The following is a 20,020-nucleotide window of genomic DNA, read 5'->3' as shown; positions in this document are numbered from 1 at the left end:
CATGCCATAAGCAAGGAAGTTTCTTAATGTTTTCTCTTTGAATGGCAGCTCCCTCACAGTTTTCAAATGTTTATGGCTTTTTGTTCAAATGTGTAATGCCAAAACCATCAGATCAACACCTCCTTTTTACACATGCCATTTTCTTCTCTTTACAGAAGAGAATTTAACACATCAATTTCCATGTTTATTAACAGTGATGAAAACAGTTGATGAATCCACCTCTTCCTGAAAATTTAGACATAAAATTACTTGCCTGATAACCCTAGACGAGAGAAAAAAGCAGGCAGTATCAGATGACTGAAATAAAAGAAGGGACATATGATACCATAGGATACACAAAACCAGTGGAAGATTCTCAGGATCTTCTTTTTCAGATGGTTAAGTGTCTCAGCTAGAAATTTATAATACAGATCATATAGCATTGTTGAATAAATTCAGCACACTTGTTGGATGAACTGTAGGCAAACACACAGTAACGATCAATAGAGTGGGAATACCCACATCAGGTTAATTTCCCATAGACCTGCTGCTTCTTTGCCAATACTTTACAGTTCTATAAACATTTCCACTCCCACTCTAAAAAATGCTAATTTCCTACTGGTGCGTGAAAGCCTTAGAAATAAAGGTAATTGTACAAAGGAAACTGGAACCAGATATATGAAAAGCTCTGAGATGCCCAAGTAAACAAACGTCTGCTGGGAGGGAAATTTCTGCAGCTTAGGTGTAGCGATATTGAAAATTCTTTTTAACTACAGTAGATCAGATTTCAGACACAGACAAAGGCAGCTAGCACTGTTTAAGAAACTTGCCTGACCTCCAGCTGCGAGTTCAGAAAGTTTTCAGTAGGTCCTATGTCATATCTGCTGGCCCCTTCCAGATGTTGTTATGTAAAATAGTATAAGCCACCAATGAAGTGTGATTTCTAGGGGTAACATCTATTTGAATAGAAGAACTGACACAAATAACACCCTACTGTAGTATGATGGATACCTGTAAAAAAAAAGAAGCAGGCTTTTGCCTTGCTTCATAGTTCCTTGTAATTATCTTACTAGAACCCACACTGTGGAAGAAATTAGAGAAATTTAGTACATGATATACACATTTCATTACTTTACCCTGAGTTTTGTATGAAGTCAAGTCATTGGAACAGTATCTGTTATAAGTCATGTAGTTTGTCCAGTTAGTTCAAAACAAGAGCATGCAAAGTGTTTTGCAAAAAGAAAAGTAAGCTTGTTTGGCATAACATTTCGAACTTTACAAAGCACATCCATTATTTATTCCCCTATTCTTGTTGGATCTAAAGAAAACCTAGAGAGAAAGGCAAAGAAGAAAAATAAATAGTAACATGATGCTGGATTTTATTTTTGGTGCTCATGCTGTCATAGTACATTATTCATGGAAAAAAATCCCTTCATAATTCATCCTCAGGAAAAACTCAAAAAGGCAACAGCCTTTTTCCAAGTATTAGAACCATGGCAAGTCTGCAAAGACTTTTAGCATGCACGATCAAGCAAAGAAACTCTCAGGGACTGTGCCAGAAGTTTTAAAAATCAAGTTTTGTGAGTTTTCCAGGAGACACCAAGTTGACTTAGAAAGGCTGAAAGGCTTTATTTAAAATAAGGTTTCTCCTTCTACCCAAGAAAGCCATGACTGCTTGCCTGGCAACACCCTGCTAGGAGGCTGCATCCCTGGAACAGACAAGGTAGCACCAGAGTACTCAGAAAAGTGAATTTAAACCAAATGATTTAAGGAGCTTATGCAACTGCTTTACTTTTCACTCCCGTCACGAGTCACATTGGGGCCAACCTCAGCTTCAAAGCAATTACAGGTCAGGAGAGTTTGCCAGAAACCTCCCTCTTAAAAATTTTAACAGCAGTTCAGCTACTGGTAGGGAACTGGTGGGTTAAGGATGCGCACCAGGGTGCTGGGCACTGCCAGGACACCCGCTGCTTTTTCTTCTTTAGAAGCCTGTGCACCATTTGAGGGGTGGCAGGACAAGAGCCTCACCAACGGAGAAAAGGGCTGCGGCTTAAAGGAAGGAGCACCCACATGAGTGCCCAGGAGGACCCCTGCTCCAGAAGCGCCGTCGTTTGCGCTGCTCCGGACGGTACTGAGGGAAGCTGCCATTGACACTCTTGTGGTGATACACTCTCTGACACTCCGCCACCATCCTGCCGCTCACCATCGCTTCACCACCACCCTCCTCTTCCAGGCAGCTCACTTCCCTTCAACAAGATGGCGGCCTTTCCACTCGCCTCCTTTACCAACATGGCGAGTCGAACTCCCATTGGCGCCCGCTCCCCGCCACCGCCCCGCTATTGGCTCAGCCACGGGCTTTCCCCGCCCCCCCGCCGTACACGGCCTCGCCCTCGCCCTCAGCTGCGAACTTCATTACCCAGGATACCCCGCGCTCCTCCCGTGCAGCAACGGACGGGGCGCGATCTCGCGAGAGTTCTGGCGGGGCGGGGCGAGGGGAGGGGAGGGGAGGGGAAGCGAGGGGAGGGGAGGGGAGGGGAGGCGAGGCACCGCCCTGCGCAGGAAACGAAAGGGCCCGAGCGGCGCTGCCAGCCCGAAACCGTTGGCCTGGGCCCCATGGCGGCCGCGGAGGCGGCGGCCGCGCCCGGGGAGGCGGTGGCGGCACTGGATCCTAGCGGGCTCTCCCCGAAGGAAGAAGGGGAGCTGGAGGACGGCGAGATCAGCGACGATGACAACAACAGCTTCGGGCCCTATGGCGGTGGCGGTGGCTCCGAGCCCGGCGGCGGCCTCGTCAGCAGCAGGCCCTACTCGAGGCGCAGGCCGCCTCCCGGCCTCCGCGGGGACATCTCCCTCTCCTCCTCCGGCCGGCGTTTCCCCCGCTCACGGCACCAGCCCCCGCCGGAGATGGGGCACCTGCACGGCCACGGCGGATACCGGCCCAAGGACTCGTTCCGCTCCCATCCGCCGCCCATGCCGGCGCCGCGGATGCCGTCGGGCTCGCACTCCGAGACGGGCCCCCGGCTCTCTTTCTGGGAGCGCAGCCACAACGCGCTGGACCGATTCCGCTTCCGAGGCCGGCCCTACAGGGGCGGAGGGCGCTGGGGTAGGAGCCGAGGCGGCGGCGGCGATCGGGGAGGCAACCCTCCGGGGAGGCCGCCCGGAGGGGGAGGCGGTGCCGGATTCAGTAGCAGCCAGGGCTGGAGGGAGCCCTCGCCTCGAAAATGTATCCTTGAGACGTGAGAGGGGGCGGAGGCGGGGCGGCCGTGCTGCTGGGGTGGGCCTGGGTGTGTTAGTGCCGGGTTACGTGGCCGAAAGTCCCTGGGAAGGGACGCTTTTTCCTCCCGTTCTGGCAGTAGGACTCCCGTCGGGGTAACGGGGAGGGAGGCTCCCCTTCCAGTCCCAAGGGCTGGCCAGGACAGCGGGGCCTGCTTCTCAAGGAGAGGCTGCTGGGAAGCCGCATTAGTGCCGTGACCTGGCTTGCCACCCAGCCGATCAGCCCAATGTAGGGAAAAAGTGTAGCCTGAAACAAAGCCTTAGTCGACTGCGTCCCAGGTGGCTGATTTTCTAGCCTGAAGTGCAAGTATTGTGAAGCAGGGTCAGTCTTTTGTGCGGCAGTTTTAGTACGTATAATTAAAGTGTCACGGTTGTAAAACTAAAACCCGAAGCTTGTTAATTTCCCTTATTGGGCAATGAAGGATCCAGTGTTTTTTCATTTTCGCTTCCAGCTCTTCAGAGGCTGTTACACTTAGTTAAAGCTAACTTTAAAGCTAAACCTAAGTTGAACAGGAACCACAGAATGTGGTTTTTGTGGGAGTTTGGAAAGCTCTATTTCTGTATACATACCCAGCATCCCTTGTAGAATGGTCCCTATCGATTGTAGGGATGGTTAGCTGACCTTTTAATAGAGTTCTAATGTTTCCTCCTTTTAGGAGTAGGAACTGCAAAAGTGATGGGAAAAGCTCCTCTCATTTTCCAGGGTTGCTGTAGGGCAGAAAAACCCACACAACTGATGCCCAGTGTAACTAAGGTGCAGCCTGGTACTGAAACTTGATGTAACTGCATTGTTGCCTAACTGAAAATGTAGACAAGTGTAAAAAAACACTGAGTGAGAGAACTAGTGGTTAAAACCTATTCTCCAGGATCTTACAGTGTTTTATTGTCCTCTGTACCAATAGTCAAAGGATGTGCGTTGTTTGCTTGACTCTGCTGGTTGATCCCAGGAACAGGAATTTTGCTACTGGTGCCAGGACTTAAGGCTTTGAAAGCTACTCATTGGATCCTTGTGTTATTTTAGATACAAGATTATCTATCCATGTCATTAATCATTTTTTTTTGTGTCAATGGGATATGTAAACTGGTGATAAAAAGATGCTTTTATTTAATCTCATGTGGTAAAGGTACAACATTACTGAAGCCTTTATAAGAAGCCTTCTTTAAAGGATCTTATCTTGAGATGCAGTGAGTGAAGATGTGATTTGCCCAAGGTCGCACAGTAAGACGGTTCTAGTGTCTTACCATTTAAGCCTAGTCTTTTAATTTGCAGTGTTGCTCTTGAGTACCACAAGATGGTTACTTTCTGTGTAATGGGTAATTTATTTGCAGGGCAAATGTGATGATTGTCATAAACAGACCTTGCAGTGCTTGTTATTACTGATACACAGTCTCCTTCTCTCTTTTAATTAAAAAAGTGTTCAGAAAGTGGTAATTCTATTTTCAAACTGTGAGCTGACAGGCCCGACGCAGGAACAACCACAAAACCACAGATGAGATGCAAAGAGTACATTTATTTTCGTTAACCTTGCAAACTGAGGCGTCTCTGAAGTAGCACCTGGGCAGAGGCACACAAATGGGAATGCAGGCACCATGCAGCTCAATCCTTGCTAGAGAATTTTTGAACGTGTTGCTTTTGCCTATATATCGGGGATTCACACAGGCGTACTTTACCACTGTGCTTTGATCTTTCCCACAGCAGGGCAGGAATCTCAAGCATGTTTGATAGGGTGCCTCTGAGTCTGTCACAGGTCTGTGTTATCTAAACACAGATATTCTACTCGTCAAGCACATGAGACTAAGCAATGATTAGTATGATATAATGTGTTTTTCTGCATCTCAGCTGCAGGTCACTTAAGTGTGTTAATAACCCTCCTTGCCGACCTTTCCTTATTTTCCCCATAAAACCAAAAGCAGAAAAATAGGAAGTTGGGCTTCTGTTATTTTTCTTTAATGTTTTAAGTGTCTGTTAAGAGATACGTCTTTTTTTTTTTTTATCCTTGGAATTAGTACTTTGCACAATGCTCTGTAGAAGTAAGCATATGTATAAATGAAGTAGACGGCACAGTGGAGCACTATAAGAATTCTTGTTACTTCTCTTTGGGTATTAGCCTTTAATAGGCTTTTCTCTTTTAATTCCTAGCAACTTTAACATGAAGCTGTTGGATAGTCATTCTGCAGAAATTCTTGCATGGAGAATTGTGGAATTTTGAGACTGAAATATGGGACCAAAATGTGACTTTCTCTTTCCATTGAATTCTGAACTCTTCACAGTATACTCCTTTTTTTTTTTTTTTTTCTTCTAACCCCCCAGTTTCTTTAGTTGGTCTCTTTTTGGTTGTAGGATGAAGTTTCTCTTGCATTGATTGAAGAGTAGCTGTTGTTTTTAATGTACATGTGCCTGTCTGCTTTTCATAGCATACCACGTAGTCTTGCGTTCTCTCTGTAGAGCCACATATAAAAAAAAATTTCTACATAAGTGAAACACAGAATTTCTGATTAATACTGTTGTGGGAGCTCTAGCAATTGCATTATCCTGAGCACCAAAAACATCTCAAAGCTTTGTCTTGTTACCCAACTCTAGATGACTCCAGAAGCTGTTGAAGTATTTCAGTATCAAAGAATAGTTAGACTTATTTTTATAAGTGATGTTAAATCACTTAATTAACTTCAGATATTCCTGTGACTCACAAAATCACTAATGTAGTTGTCTTTTTGGAAGTAGAAATGTGTTGGAAGTGAGTATGGCAAATATGCTTAGTACATAATTTGGCATTATACTGCACACAGCTCTGAATATTTTCAGCATATTTATGTTTGTTTGCTTACCTTCCAGACTTTATGTAGCTCATCTTTACTAGCTTCTGCTTTTTGTGCTGAGGCTTAAGAAAGCATTGTATAGCAAAACATTTCCTGATATTACAGAAGTTGGTTTTGTGGGATATGTACCAAGATTCTTCATACTTACTTTAGAAGTTAGCATAACGAAACATCCAAGTTGTTGATGCATGATGTGAGCAGAAGACAAATATAAAGTTATATTCCTCTGGATTCAGTATGTCTGTATTCAGAGGACACCTATTTTAGTTTTACTTCGTTTATTGTTTTAACAGATGACGTTGATGAAAAAGCATTTCATGTAACTGGGTGTGAGTCAGCTGTTATCACAGCGGGGTTGATACTGAAAAGTCGAATGAGTCAAACCTGACTTGGTATCCTAAAAGACTTATCCCCGAGCATGATTATTTTACAGGATAGTTTAGTTTTCCAAGTGTCAGGTTAAGGTACGAGAAAGTGAACCTCCAATAGCAAGAACTTTTATTCTGGATACAGTTGCCTAAGAATATTTCCATTGCCTGCCTTGGGCAACATGTTGTCAAGAAAGTGTATCCCTCGTTCATACATAGACAACCTTTTCTGAGTAATTAGTAATTCCCAATCCTTTTAGCATTTTTTTTAAATATTTTGATTGCAAGACTTTAGCCACTTTTTTTTATTCCCTTCGGTTGTTGATTGTTCATTTGTTGAGCTACAATTACTGCAGTGTGTAATTGTGCTGTGACTAGACTTAGCGTTTTATGAAAGGATAAAATAAGTGAGAACTAATTTAACCTGTCTTTTTCAGAATGTCAGATGGGGAGTGAATACTTGAGTTATGAACTATGGAAGTCTGACTTACTCTTTGTGATAGGAAACCTTCTCAGCATTACAGCTGTTATTTCTGGGAGGATGGTGTGAGGAAAAGACAAGACTTCTTGGCAATTCATTAAATTCTTGTCATAAGTAGGATATTTTAAATTGTGGGTTTGAGAAAATGTTTATTTAAGCTGTCAATATGTAATAATGGATATATTTTTTGTATGCTGCTTGTATTTATAAGGGATACTTTTCAAGCTAGCCTTAAGTTAAAATTAAAATAAAATGTATGGGAATGATCTTAAGTTCTGTTTGTCATAATTCAGTCTTCAGTGATAATATTGCCACTGTTTTAAGGTTATACATGTTCTTGTCTTAGTTTTCTTGACCAGTAATTCAGCCAAAACTTTTGGAAGGTCCCCATCTAGAAAGCAGAACTACTCTTCTAAAAATGAAAACTCAGTGGAAGAAAGCTTTGAGGATCTGCTCTTGAAGTATAAGCAGATACAATTAGAGCTTGAACACATTAATAAAGATGAAAGACTGGCTTTGAGCAACAGGGAAGAAAGTGAACAACAAGATGATGATAAAACAGTGGACACTGAGGACCAAATAACTGTAGGAAATGACAGTATTACAACAGATGCTATAAAAGAAGTATCTCCTGAGGAGAAAAATCCGGTTATAGCCTTTCAGGCATTTGAACTGAAACCTCTCAGACAAAAACTGCCTACTCCAGCTGAGAGGAGCAGATTAAAAAAAGGCAAAGAAGGAGCGAAACAGTCATTGCAAAAGTCTGAAGTCGCAGAATCTGGCCAAGGTAAAATTTTGTAAAGTTGTTCTAGCTTGTAAAGTTATTCTTGCTTCCTGTTATCTATCGTATTTATTAGACGTTGGGGAAATTTTTACTTTAATTAAAATACTAATTTTAATTGAAATGTTAAACATTTTAAGTTATAGATTTAATGTACGTAATTCCTGTTTTGTGTAATTCTTTGAATTACATAAACATGCATGGAAGCGTGTTTTTTTCGCTTTTGTTTTTAACTAATGTGTTTTCTTAGACTAACTGATAGTTTGGCAAGAAGCACGAGGACAAGTCTTGAAGGTTTTAATTACTGTTCACAGTAGAAATCATTGGCTTTGACTTAAATTTTTCTCATTTTCCCTTGTTCCTTTTTGCAGAAGCAAAATGTGATTTATTCTTTTTTTTTTTAGCTGAAAAGATAACATTTGGAGACATTTTTTTTGCATTTCATCTTCGTTACGTATTTTCTTCAGTGTAACAAGCCTGTATGAGATTTTCACCAGAATTATTTTGGTCATAATTGCTATTCAGGAATAGTGAAGAAATAGAAAGGATTTGTAGAAGAAATGTAGCCAAAGGGTAGAGTAAGTGTCTTGCCCAGATAGTTCTGGACTGCAGGCCAAAGAGGATAATTGCACAGATGCATGAACCAGTCAGTGAGAAACAAGTTACTGAGTCCAGCTGACCTGTAGTGAAAGTCCTTGAGATTACTTTTAAGTCTGCAGTAAAATAAGGCAGCTAGTTTAAATTTCCTATTCTGAGGCTTCATCTAGTTCTTAAAAGTGTTCACTGTGGTTGAGGGTGTGCTTGTGGATATCACTTGTCATCTCATGTTAGCTAATTTGTCAGTGTGAGGAAACTATCAATTTGAGTGGGAAGAGACTGATTGGTAAGTGGATGGATTAAGAACACAGGTGAGTAATTAGTAGGAATATTAAGAAAGGTAGGACTAGAACACTGAAAGTCAGAATGATATCTACGTAACTTCAGGATGAGAATTTAGAAGACAAAGCCTATAAAAAGAAATCGGAAGAGAAAACTGATAATTGGTAGCCAAATCACCTAATTCTAAGTATTTTTTCCCATAATAAAAAAAGGCTCTGGTATTCTTTAAGAGGTAGCGTAGTTTTTAATGGGAGACGTAAGGAAAAACCACAGATCTTGACTATAGAAGAAAAAAACAGTACTGTGCAAGAAGACAGCATAGCAAGGCAGGAGTAAAAGAGATATTTAAAAAGCAAAACAGTCTCAAAAAAAAAATCCAACTTCAAAACTGAGAAGCACTAATGTTGAAAATACAGTTCATATGATAGTGAAAATAGATTCTATAGCATGGACGTTAAGAGCATCTTAATTTTTGCACACCACTCAGTGTAAGACACAAAAATGATCTGAAAGCAGACAGATTATGTATGAGGGTAACTGTTTGCGACAATGTAATACAGGCTTCTGAAGTAAAAAACCCAGCTGATTTCAGTTATTGTGGATTCATGTGTATCAAGTGAATGTATACTACTTGGTTATGCATATATTAGGAAATGAGCAAAACTTGTTTTCCCATTGTATTTATTTTTAAATGGTGTACTGGATGCTCTCTAGACCTGTTCAAGATGAAGAACTTGTCTTAAAACTCAGGGAAGTTTGTGTCTCCAGAATTCATTCTCTGTGGTTCAGCTTCTCTGACAGAGGCTTTCCTTCCCTTCTTGCCCATTAGTCTGTTTTGCCTCTGTTGTCCTCTTGTTTGAAAGAGCGTTTTAGTTGTGTAGTATGTCCCTGCATGTGTCTGCCTGCATCACAGAAACTACTGTACCAGCTGTGTCTCCCTACTTCCATTCTGTGGACTGAAAGGTTAGGATTGTTGCTTAGTGTAATAACTCTTTTGAATTTTCTTTTATAATATGTATGGGTATTAGATGTTATTTTTCTTCCTCTTGTATGTGTGCTTTTAAAAAATAGATGCATATGCAAAAAGGAAGACCTTCAGCATTTGCTACATACCATTTTTCTTTAGCTGTAAGGTCTTGGTATATTTTAAACAGTGCTTTTTTGAATGTGACTCTGTAAAAAGCTAGGAAGACTAAAAGCTGTATGGAATGCAAAATTTTTTTCTGCCAATTTGAATTGTGGGAAGGAATCCCTTTTTGAAGAAAGCAAAATTATTTTAATAGCTATTAGCTATAATAATTATATTATTTAATAGTATATGATATACAGCATGTATATTCTATATAAAATAGAATATGTTAATGTATGTATACACTATGTAATAATCAGATGGATATATGGCTTTTGGGCAGTCTAGCAAATTAATATCTCAACATCTTAATGTTTATCAGGAAAGCATTACTATTTGTTATTCATTTCCATAGAATAACTCTTTTCTATTTTCCTTTGGCATGAAATAGAGCAAGTGTGTTCTTACTGCAGCTTTTGGGCTTTATATTTAATTCTGCAAAAGACTAACCAGTTACTCAAAATAGCTTCCAGTGGAATCTGAGATGCTTAGGACAGCAGCTGATATGAGATGGGAGCATAAAACAGATGGCAAGAAGTCATCTTTTCCCCTTGTCTCCAGATCTGTTTTTCTCTGTTTCTTGGGGCAGTATGTGTCAACCTTAAGACAGAGAATTACCAAAAAATGACAAATCTTGCCTTGGGCTTATGGCGTAATGATGATGCGGATTTCATCAGACATGGCAAGTTTATATTAATGTTTGTTAATGTGCTTTTATACATACAACTGCTATTGTGTTTTACACTGTATACCAATGGTACTGGTAAAATATGTCTGTATGGATTAAATTCTGCACATAATTTTAATGTAACTCTGTCTCGTGGGAAACAGCTTGTTCAAAAATACGGTATTTTTCTTTTGGAAGGTGCAGAGGACAAAGAACAAACATCAATGCGAAAGCTTAGCAGTTCAGATGTTACATCTGAAAAGGTAAGAAGGTATTTCTCCATAGATGAGGCATAATTGCATTATGATACTCTGATGGCTTTTTCCAAATTGCAGTCCAGAAGTGTTTCAGTAATAGAAACAGTCCGTTCTTAAGGAATGACACTAGCGCAGTAGGATTTTTTAAGCTTTCTCCTGGTAAAAAATTTGGGACAGACTTCAAAAGACTTTTTAAAAAAAGATTTAGTTATTAAATGATGTTTCTTGACTTTTTGTCTTATCCTTTCTTCTCTTTTCTTCTCAAGAAGCTGCTTGATGATGAGGAGGAGATGTCTGAATTGCAACTTAGGCTTCTTGCACTTCAGTCTGCCAGTAAAAAATGGCAGCAAAAAGAACAACAGGTGATGAAGGAAAGCAAGGAAAAGTTAAAAACGAAAAGTGTAACACAGAAAGTCAAAGCCAATACAAAAGCCCACTCAACAAAAAAAACTAGTGCTACAGGTAATAAGTTTAATACTACTGAAATGGCTACAAATGGCATGACCTCTAAAATAAAAAACATAGTATGTTAAGTGAAGCATTGGGCAATGAGCCTTTAATGCTTCTAAAACCCCATACATCTACTCAAAGCGCTTGAAGAATCTAAGATTGGGGGAACTATTTAGGTAAGGTGGAGTTAATAATTTTTTTTTATTTATTTAAAGCCAAGCAAGCTTTGAGGAAACAACAGACAAAGACATCAAAGAAGATGCAGCAGCAAAAGGAACAAGACAGGCGTCAGAAAGAGGAAGACCTGAGGAAACAAGAAGAGGAGGAGGAGAGAAGAAAGAGAGAAGAAGAAATCAGAAAAATTAGGGACCTCTCAAATCAAGAAGAGCAGTACAATCGATTTATGAAGCTAGTTGGAGGAAAGAGGAGATCAAGAAGCAGGGTAACAAATTTATTATATATGTTGTTCAGGTGTTACATTTGTGATTCATGAGTAATTTCTGTCTTTATGTCCCTCCTGGTTCTATGTGCCTTCTAACCTGCCCCTCCTTTAAAAAAAAAAAAAAAAAACAAACAAACAAAAAGAAAAGCTCAAAGTATTTCAGTGTTTAGAGTGTTTTAATCCCATGCTGGACAGACATTCCCTTTGGGTTTGGTAACATCCGTTTTGTACGAGTTGTACATTTGCAAGTTGGTGGAAGAGCATTTTTCTCCTAAAGATTTTTGAATGTCGTGATCAAAGAGTAGTCTGTAATCTAACACAAAACAGTCAATCAAATTTCCTTGGCTTTGTTCTCTTAGATTGCAGTTTTGTCTCCACGTTTTCAAAGTTTTTGGGTCTATATAACTTCAGTGGCCTCTACTTTCAAAATGTTTTCTGAGGCTTGGTTTCTTTCTAGTGTTTGTTTAATTTGTCAAGGTGAAAAATATGCCGAGAAGCGAAAGATAATTGCTTCAGCCTCATCATAGGATGATGGAATTGTGTCAGATTTATGAAGGAACAGAGTTTCTGCAGGAGTTGTCATGCTGCACTTGTAGGCTGTCTTCATTCTGTCATCTTGAGATTAGCAAAAGGCACTTGAATCACTAATGTTGTGTCTCTAAAACATTGGTACCTTACAGAAAAGAAATTCAGCGTTTCTTCAGCATTAATTCTTTCATCATGGAAGTACAAGCTGCTGCAGCTAGGTGCTTCAAGGGCTTGGAGCTACTGATGCTGTAATGAGAAATGAAATTGCAACTAAGGGAATTGGGACTCCCTATTTGAGGTCATGTTATAGAAGAGTCCCATTTATAACAATAAATGTGGAGAACAGTGGAAAATTGAGGCTAAAAGTGTTCTAATTGTAAACAATAGAAATTCTAAAAGCTACTAAAATGTCTGCTGTATGCACCTGAAAGATATGCATTGGGCAGTCTAAGAAGTCATACATACATGTATGTCACATACAGTCATACATGTTCTGCATATTTTCACTGTTCACTGAACATGGGTTGGCACCCATGCAGTGTTAGGCATTCTTTGAACAATCTGATTTGTTAATTGACAGTCTCTGGGCATGTGGCTCCTTCTGGGACAATAAAAGGATTCTCTACCCAAGACATCAGTTTTAGAACAATCAGAACATGTTTAACCTAAACACACAACCTTTGTCATAGTGAAGATGATTCTCATGCAATTTTGTATTGTTTCTAACAAGGGTAGTTCAAGCACTCTTAGTAACTGCCATGGCAGATTAACAGAAATAATAAAGCATTTAATTCTCTTTCCCTGTTTCAGAAATAGAACCATGGCACTTTCCCGATACATAATAACCTAATAGGTATTTAAAAATTGCTTCTGTGTTATCATGATACCACCTGCCCCTCCCTGAAAAGGTGCAGTTTTAAAACTGCCTGTTAATTTGTCATGTCACTACCTGCTATGGATTTGATTAAAAAGTAACCTTCAGTTTGCTCTTTTTGTACAAGCCAAGTAAATGCATTTATAAAGCCATTAGAAGACAAATTTTAAGTGCCTGTTTCTAAAACTTACTTTTAATTGGTTTGCTCTAAAAGAATAACATATAGCTAAATAAAATACACTTATTTGTGTCTCTAGTCTTCAGATACGGACTTGAGATGGTCTTTGGATAAGCCGTCTACAGATAGTGCAGGAGGCATATATCAGTATGATAATTATGATGAAGTTGCTATGGATACAGATAGTGAAACTAACTCTCCAGGTAAGACTTACTTTCAGTTTTCTTATATGGTGAGTCGTAATAAGAGTTAAAAAGTAGGAAATGAGCTATCATTTTAGAAGGAAAGTCATTCTTTCGGGATGTGGCAGTTTGGAACTAACATTTTAAGGTGGGCTAATTCTATCTTGTTTTAATGCTGACTCTTTCCTCTCATCTCTGCTGTAATGGCATTTTGAAGGTCCTCAAGGTTATACTGTTCTCACTGCAGTACTGTAGAGTTTATTCTTTTACATTCCCAAGCAATACAAAGTAAGGGCCCCAGGGAATTGACTGGATAGACAGCAACTTTGCAAAAAAGGGCCTGTGGCTCCCAATGGACGTTAAGTCATATGTGAGTCAGCAGTGTGGCTTTCGATGATAAAGGCAAACTGCAGCCTTTAAAGATAGTGATGTACTAGAAGGAATCTGATTAAGGGAAACTATCAGGCTTGTTTTTCATAAAGTTCATTGGGGACTGGAGCTCTTGATTTATGGAAAGAGACTGGGAGAGCTGTTTGCATTGAGAAGAGGCGGCTAAGGAAAGCTTTTGCTGCTGTCTTCAACCACCTAGTCAGCAGTTACAGAGAGGACAGAGCCAAACTCTTCTGCGGAGTGTGTGACAGAAGGACAAGGGGCGACACTTAAATTGTAACAAAATAAATTCTGGTTGGATATAAGGGAAAAGTTTCACAGAGGATGGTCAGATGCTAGAACAGGTTAACTGGAAATGTTGTGGAATCTCCATCCTCAAATATACTTTGACTGGACAAGGACCTTAGCAAGCTGACTTTGGGGGCTGCCCTGCTTTGAGCACCTGTGCTGGGGCAAATGCCTTCCAGAGATCTCTTCCGGCCTAAATAATTTAATGACTGAGTTGAGGTGCATTTTAAGGTATTCAGGTTTCTTTGTTCCATCTCAACATGTGGAGTGTTGAGAAAGCTTCATCAAGTATATTACTTTATTGGCCACTTTTATTCTCTTGCTTTTCATCTTCCATCTCTCTCTCTCTTTTTTTTCCACTCCTTTCTTGTCAGGCTTCCTTATGTGTTAGTTTGCTAAAATACTGCACCTGCTGTTTTGGATGTGTAAGCTACATGAATATTCTCTTCATGAAGCATCTCAAGCTTTAGTTTTATGTTTCGGAATTCACTATGAGCTCTGCATTTGGTCTGCTTCTGTCCCAACTTGTATTGCATTTTTGGTAGCCACTAATCAGGAGGCTCTCTGAGATACCTAGTTGAAGATAAATTCTTGCAAATTAAATCAAATATGAGGTCTGAATCATTACCTTAGTAGTACTGTGTGGCTGTACTTGCATTTTGTATGTAAAATAGAAGAAGGACAGATAACTACTCTATTTATATACATATATGTAAAAAATAAATGCACTATACAGGGTCTGATGTTACCTTTCAAATTGGCACATAGCAAAAATATATCTCCTCCTTCTACTGTGTTAAATCAGTTGAAGTATCAGCATGAGTTGGTGTTCAGTAATTACCTGCCACGTTTCTTATGCTCGATAACTTTTTTTTAACTACAGCGTCTTCTCCAGTGCAGCCTCCTTTCTTTGAGTGTCCAATAGGATATTTCCCACCTCCAGTTCCACCAATTTCCTTGCCACTGCCACCTCCAATTCCAGTAAGTAACCTTGAAAGAAGTGTACGCTTCAAAATGTTGGTAATTCTTATTTCTAATGCTAAAGTTAGGATTAAATTTAGATTCTGTTTTTGATGCAATTCTGTTTGGTGATTCCCTTGAACTATCTGATAGACCTGTGGTGGTTTTTTATAAAACTTTTATTTCAGCTATTTTTTTGCTGATCCAATTCCTGTTTAATGGAAGGTCTCCCTATTGAATCAAAATTTTCCCTTCACTTAGAGTTATGCTGTTTCATAACAAAACAAAAATTGTCTGAAGCACATGAGGAAAAATAATGAATTGGAATTGTTAGTGCAAGGCAACTTTCCCTCTTATTTCTAGGCCATGTACGTAGATATGCTTATCCTCTGACTTGTTACCTGGTGGGGGGGAAGCACAAAAATGTAGCTCATCAGTCCTTCCTTCGAACTTTGTGCATTTTGACTATATGCTGTCTGTCTGCTCACTTAAGAGTCCGCATGGAAATTGAATTTGTTTAGTTTTTTCCCCACCACTTTTCACTGTGTGATTCTTACCCTTCTTAGTAAAGCAGTAGAAAGTTGCCATTCCCTGTCATGACAGCTTCTGGATTTTTTGACTAAAGGAAATTGTCATTTTGTTATTCAAGACAAATTCATAAAACTGTTTAAGGACTGTTTTTTCAAGCAGTGTGAACCTATCTGGTCAGCCATACTTCTGTAGCTAGACTATCTGTGGTTCTGAATTCTCATTTATGTTTAGTTTGTATATATGTACTACTTGACTATCCAAATGGAACCTTGTTGTTTTCCATTATCTTCTTTGAGAATTGCTCACTGTTTAGTAACAGCGTTTGACAGTGGTCTGAATCCACTGCAGTTTGAATTAGTTTTAAACCATGAATTAATTTAGGACTCAACCTCTGTTAAATGATCACAAAGTAGTAGTAATTTTCAAGTTTCAAACCCTTGTTTTCTGTTTTATCTCAGCCTGTACCATCTTTGAGCCAACTTTATGTGGAGGGTATTTCTTGTGTTTCTCTTGAGCCGCCTCCACCTCTTCCACCTCTTCCCCCTGAAGAGCCTGAACAGCCACCAAAACCTCCATTTGCAGATGAGGAAGAGGAAGAGGAGATGCTCTTAAGAGAAGAATTACTCAAGTCTCTAGCCAACAAACGAGCTTTCAGATCTGAGGTACTGTATTGGTTTTTGAATGTAAACCTCTAGATGGCAATCTTGACCAAAACTTAAATATGACCTGCTAAGTGAGGATTACAGGCTTTCTCATGCTGCCTTTCTGATGACTTAAAAAAAAACCAAACCAAATTCTGAATTTTCATCACCCTCTACTCCTCCTCCCCACCCCAAAGAAACCAAAACAAAACCCACCCCAGAACACCCTTTAAATCGTAAATCACAGCTTGTCTTTTATTTCTGAAAGAAGTATGAAACTAAAAGTTTCATATGTTCAGGGGAATGGGGATTTTATTTTCTGCAAAAGATGTTTGTTATTTATCAGGTATCAGTTAGAAAACAAGACACCTTTGTTTCAAGCTTCTAGCAAAAGGAGTTAGGAGAGGTTAACTGTTCTGTTTTTTATTGTTTTGGGTTTTTTGAGTGAGAAGCAAAATCTGTGGTTTTGAAAAATTAGATTGTTTTTGACCTCATTAAAAGGTCCAAGATCTTGTGCTGCTGACCTATGAATAACTCATATTCTTCTGTGATTTTTTTTTTAATATTATTGCAGAATTGCATTGTCTAATGTGTTTGGATAGTCTGCCTAAATTACAATTCCAAGTCATGTATGGAACAATCTCATTTATGCTTATGTCTTTTAAAAAGCTGTGTATAGTGTGTATTTTTGACTGTATTTTTTTTTTTGTTAGGAAACCTCAAGTAACAGTGGTCCACCTTCCCCTCCTGTTCCAGATAATTTGCAGTCTGTGCCAAGAAGCAATCTGTCCGCTGTCAGTATTAATACTGTGTCACAGCCACGGGTACAAAACACAAAGTTTGTTAGAGTACCGAGGCCTCCACGAGCAGTGATCACAGTAAGGAAATATTGGTGCTTTCTGTTAATAAGACTATGAGTTGAAGTTGTCCTCAGTTCAAGTGAACAGCAAAAAGACTTAAGGTTTTTTAGTGAGACAGCACAGAATGGTGGAGTTCCAATTAAACATCTGAATTATTAGTAACTTCAAAAATCCACGTGCTGTTCTGGAAAGAATTTGGCACTGAAACAAGAATTTACAGCTTAAGAGAGCATCAAAACATGCCAGCACTCATCTGAACTAAAAGAAACTGTAAATGTAGTTCAATTAATTTATTTTCCAGATTAGCACAGACTAAAGGGTGCTGTTCAATGGTAGCTGAGCCAATCTAATCAGTTTGTTGCCAAAAAAGAGGTGATCTTGCTCTTTCTCCTGCCTCTGGCCAAATGGTGTCTCCCTTTTTTTAAACTGGGGTCTGGAGCATCAGTCCTGTTGCTTACCTTAAATTTAACGTGCTAAACTGTTTAGAAAACTAACCTGGGGGGGGAAAACAGTACTTTTCCTTCTAGGGGGAGTTGAATTTTTTCAGTGAACAGTGTGTGAGCATGAGAGGTAGCACAAAAGTGGTGGCAGATGGCATGTCTGTGGGAGGGTGTGAGACAGGAGAGAGTGTTCTCCTTCAGGCAGCAGCAGACTTCATCACATTAGCTCAAACCATATTCTGTAACTTGACCTTCATTTGAATGGTCATGGGAGCTGTGTGCAGGTAGCATTTGATTTGTGATGTCTGCAGTCTCCTTGGATTGTTGGAAATGTGTTATAAAAACATATTTGCCTGTGTTATGCCAAACTAGAAGCCCATATAGTCTACTGTTCTGTTTATGGGAGTGAACACTACATAGTGGATGGTTTGTGATGATTTTAACACCACATCTTACAGAGCTTGCTTTGTTGTAGCTCTTTCCCATGCAGATTTTCTAATGAATAGTGTGGTTGAGTCCGTACCTCTGCGTTTCTGTCAGTGGATGTTGTTTCTAAAACTTTTTTTAACAAAGTTTGGAGGAATATATAGTATCTTTGAGGCTATTGTATCACTATGAAGTCTAGCTGTAGCTGGCCAACAGCTTGCTTGCCAATGAATACAGACTGTATGATCACTTGATCACTGTATGGTCACTATGATCACTGTATGGTCACCTGATTCCATAATGGAAAAAAAAGCTTTAGATGGTAGAGACCTGTATATTCCTTTTTTGGTCATTCTAAGGCCTACTTTCCTTTCTGTAGGAAAATAGTGCTCTTAAGCTTAAGTGGATGTAGGTGTTTTTTTTTTTCTATACCAATCTTCATAATCTACTTGAAATTCTAGATATAACTAGAGTAATTGTTCAATTTGGGCATGTTCTATCCTTTCTATAGTTGCTTCACGTTTACTTAGATTTTTAAGGGTTCCTATGCTTAAATACTAAACCTATTCTGAAAAAAACCTTAAATTACCACATATTCTGTTGTCCTGAGACTTCATTAACTGCTGTTGCGTAAATGAGGGAGACCACATGTTACTGGGGAGCTGTTGGTTTGTTTTAGTAACTTGATAAATGTCTCTTATCAACTGTACATTATGTAAGCATTAAGAAAAACTGAAATGTAGTGCCTGTTGCTAATGATGGTTAGCTTAGTTAAAGCTGACAGATTAATACCTTGTATTTGAATCAGCTAGCTTGGCTAGGGCCGTTTTTACAAAAGTGATTATAGAAACAAAGCATTTTGCATTTGTTAATTTTTTAATAGCTAGGGATATAGAATATTTTTACATAAAATAAGTGCATGTATCACCAAAAAAGTCTCACAGGAGACTAGTCTGAAAAAGACTATTTGTCTTCTGTGAAAACAATATAAATTACTCCTGTTAGTTTAAGCTTTTAGAAACAACTTGTATTGAATGCTTATGACTCTCTTAGTTTTTGTAGTATTTGGTACTTCTTACTAGAACATAAAAAAAGTGAACTCATGAGAATTTTATTTTGAACTTAACTGATAGTTTTTCTGTGAGCATTTTTGGATATATCCAGAAATTAAAAAAATCACAAATGCAAATTCTTCAGGTTTTGAAATCTAATTTCATAGTTTTGGGGGCTCGGTAGCTTTTGAATGTTTGAGTATGCTGTACCATATTTCAGAAGAGGTTTTCTATTTACAAACCTTGGGATTTCTTCTGTGGAGTTGAGGACCTCTGCATAGTGAAATAGCCTGCAGATACTGGTTTGCTTTTTCAGTGACACCTTGTGACCCTCTTTCAAAGTAGTCATGGACACTCAGGGATCTATTCATCACAGATTGAAAAGAATGTCTTAGAACATCATGGAAAGAGATCTGCCGTTACTGCTGTGGTTCCCCTGCAGTAGAAGTTAAAAGCAGCCTGGCGTCTTTGTTCTTTCAATACCAAGAGCTAGTGATAGGGAAGAGGTGTATCTGGCATCTGAAAATGAGGAGAAGGGTGGGGTGCCTTGCCTGATTAATTTAGGTTTCCATGGAGCTACAATCAGAATATTTGTGAGGAGAGGACCAGTGCCTTGCTTTGTTTTCTTTCACCAATATAAACTGGAATTTCATCTAGTTATGCTATGGTGGTGCCAAAGTGATGTAACTCTAGTACATGCAGGAGTAGTAAATATGATCCTTATTCTAAGAACTGTCCAGAAAGAGAGTATCAGAAACAAACATTAGAAATTGGGTATTTTTCACTCTTTAAAAAGTAGGGGGTGTTGTGGGTTGTGTGCTTTAAAAGACACTTAGAGCTTCAAAGAGGTCCTGTCCTGAGATAAAGGTTAATTGTATAACTGTAATTGTCCAGACCTACACTAGGAGATGGGAAGAGCAGTCCTGGAAATGTGAACTAAATTGCTTCTTTTCAAGCTGTAACTCCAGAGCATTTGAGGTTAATCTAAATTATCTGCTTCTTTCTGCATCTTTCTTTGTGCTGGAACTGGCAGTCATCTGATCTTCAGTGAGCTGTTCCAGTTAGTGATGTTGACAAAAAGTGATGAATCTTTTTTCATATGTTCTTTATGTACTGTTGATGTTCTGCCAATTTAACTGCCTGAGTGGCT

The 20,020-nt window shown here is 39.3% G+C and overlaps 1 protein-coding gene across 4 annotated transcripts in view; it reads left to right on the top strand.

Moving 5' to 3' along the window:
* The first annotated feature begins 2,489 nt into the window (after window positions 1-2,489).
* The window catches only part of ZFC3H1 (zinc finger C3H1-type containing), a 43,634-nt gene continuing 26,103 nt past the window's right edge, over window positions 2,490-20,020 (top strand). The window contains exons 1-9 of one of the 4 annotated variants that reach the window (XM_074573317.1): window positions 2,490-3,199; window positions 7,283-7,702; window positions 10,576-10,634; window positions 10,898-11,090; window positions 11,294-11,520; window positions 13,180-13,303; window positions 14,844-14,941; window positions 15,910-16,113; window positions 16,806-16,970. In XM_074573317.1, coding sequence (XP_074429418.1) covers window positions 2,593-3,199; window positions 7,283-7,702; window positions 10,576-10,634; window positions 10,898-11,090; window positions 11,294-11,520; window positions 13,180-13,303; window positions 14,844-14,941; window positions 15,910-16,113; window positions 16,806-16,970 — 2,097 coding nt within the window. In that variant the 5' untranslated portion in view covers window positions 2,490-2,592. Of the gene's footprint in view, window positions 3,200-7,282; window positions 7,703-10,569; window positions 10,635-10,894; window positions 11,091-11,293; window positions 11,521-13,179; window positions 13,304-14,843; window positions 14,942-15,909; window positions 16,114-16,805; window positions 16,971-20,020 lie in introns of all 4 variants that reach the window. The other 3 variants (XM_074573308.1, XM_074573300.1, XM_074573291.1) reach the window with 3 other exon arrangements.

Source organism: Larus michahellis, chromosome 1 (genome assembly GCF_964199755.1).
Source record: "Larus michahellis chromosome 1, bLarMic1.1, whole genome shotgun sequence".
Taxonomy (NCBI): domain Eukaryota; kingdom Metazoa; phylum Chordata; class Aves; order Charadriiformes; family Laridae; genus Larus; species Larus michahellis.
The sequence above is the reverse complement of the archived record's forward strand: the minus strand, read 5'-3'. Positions and strand labels throughout refer to the sequence as shown.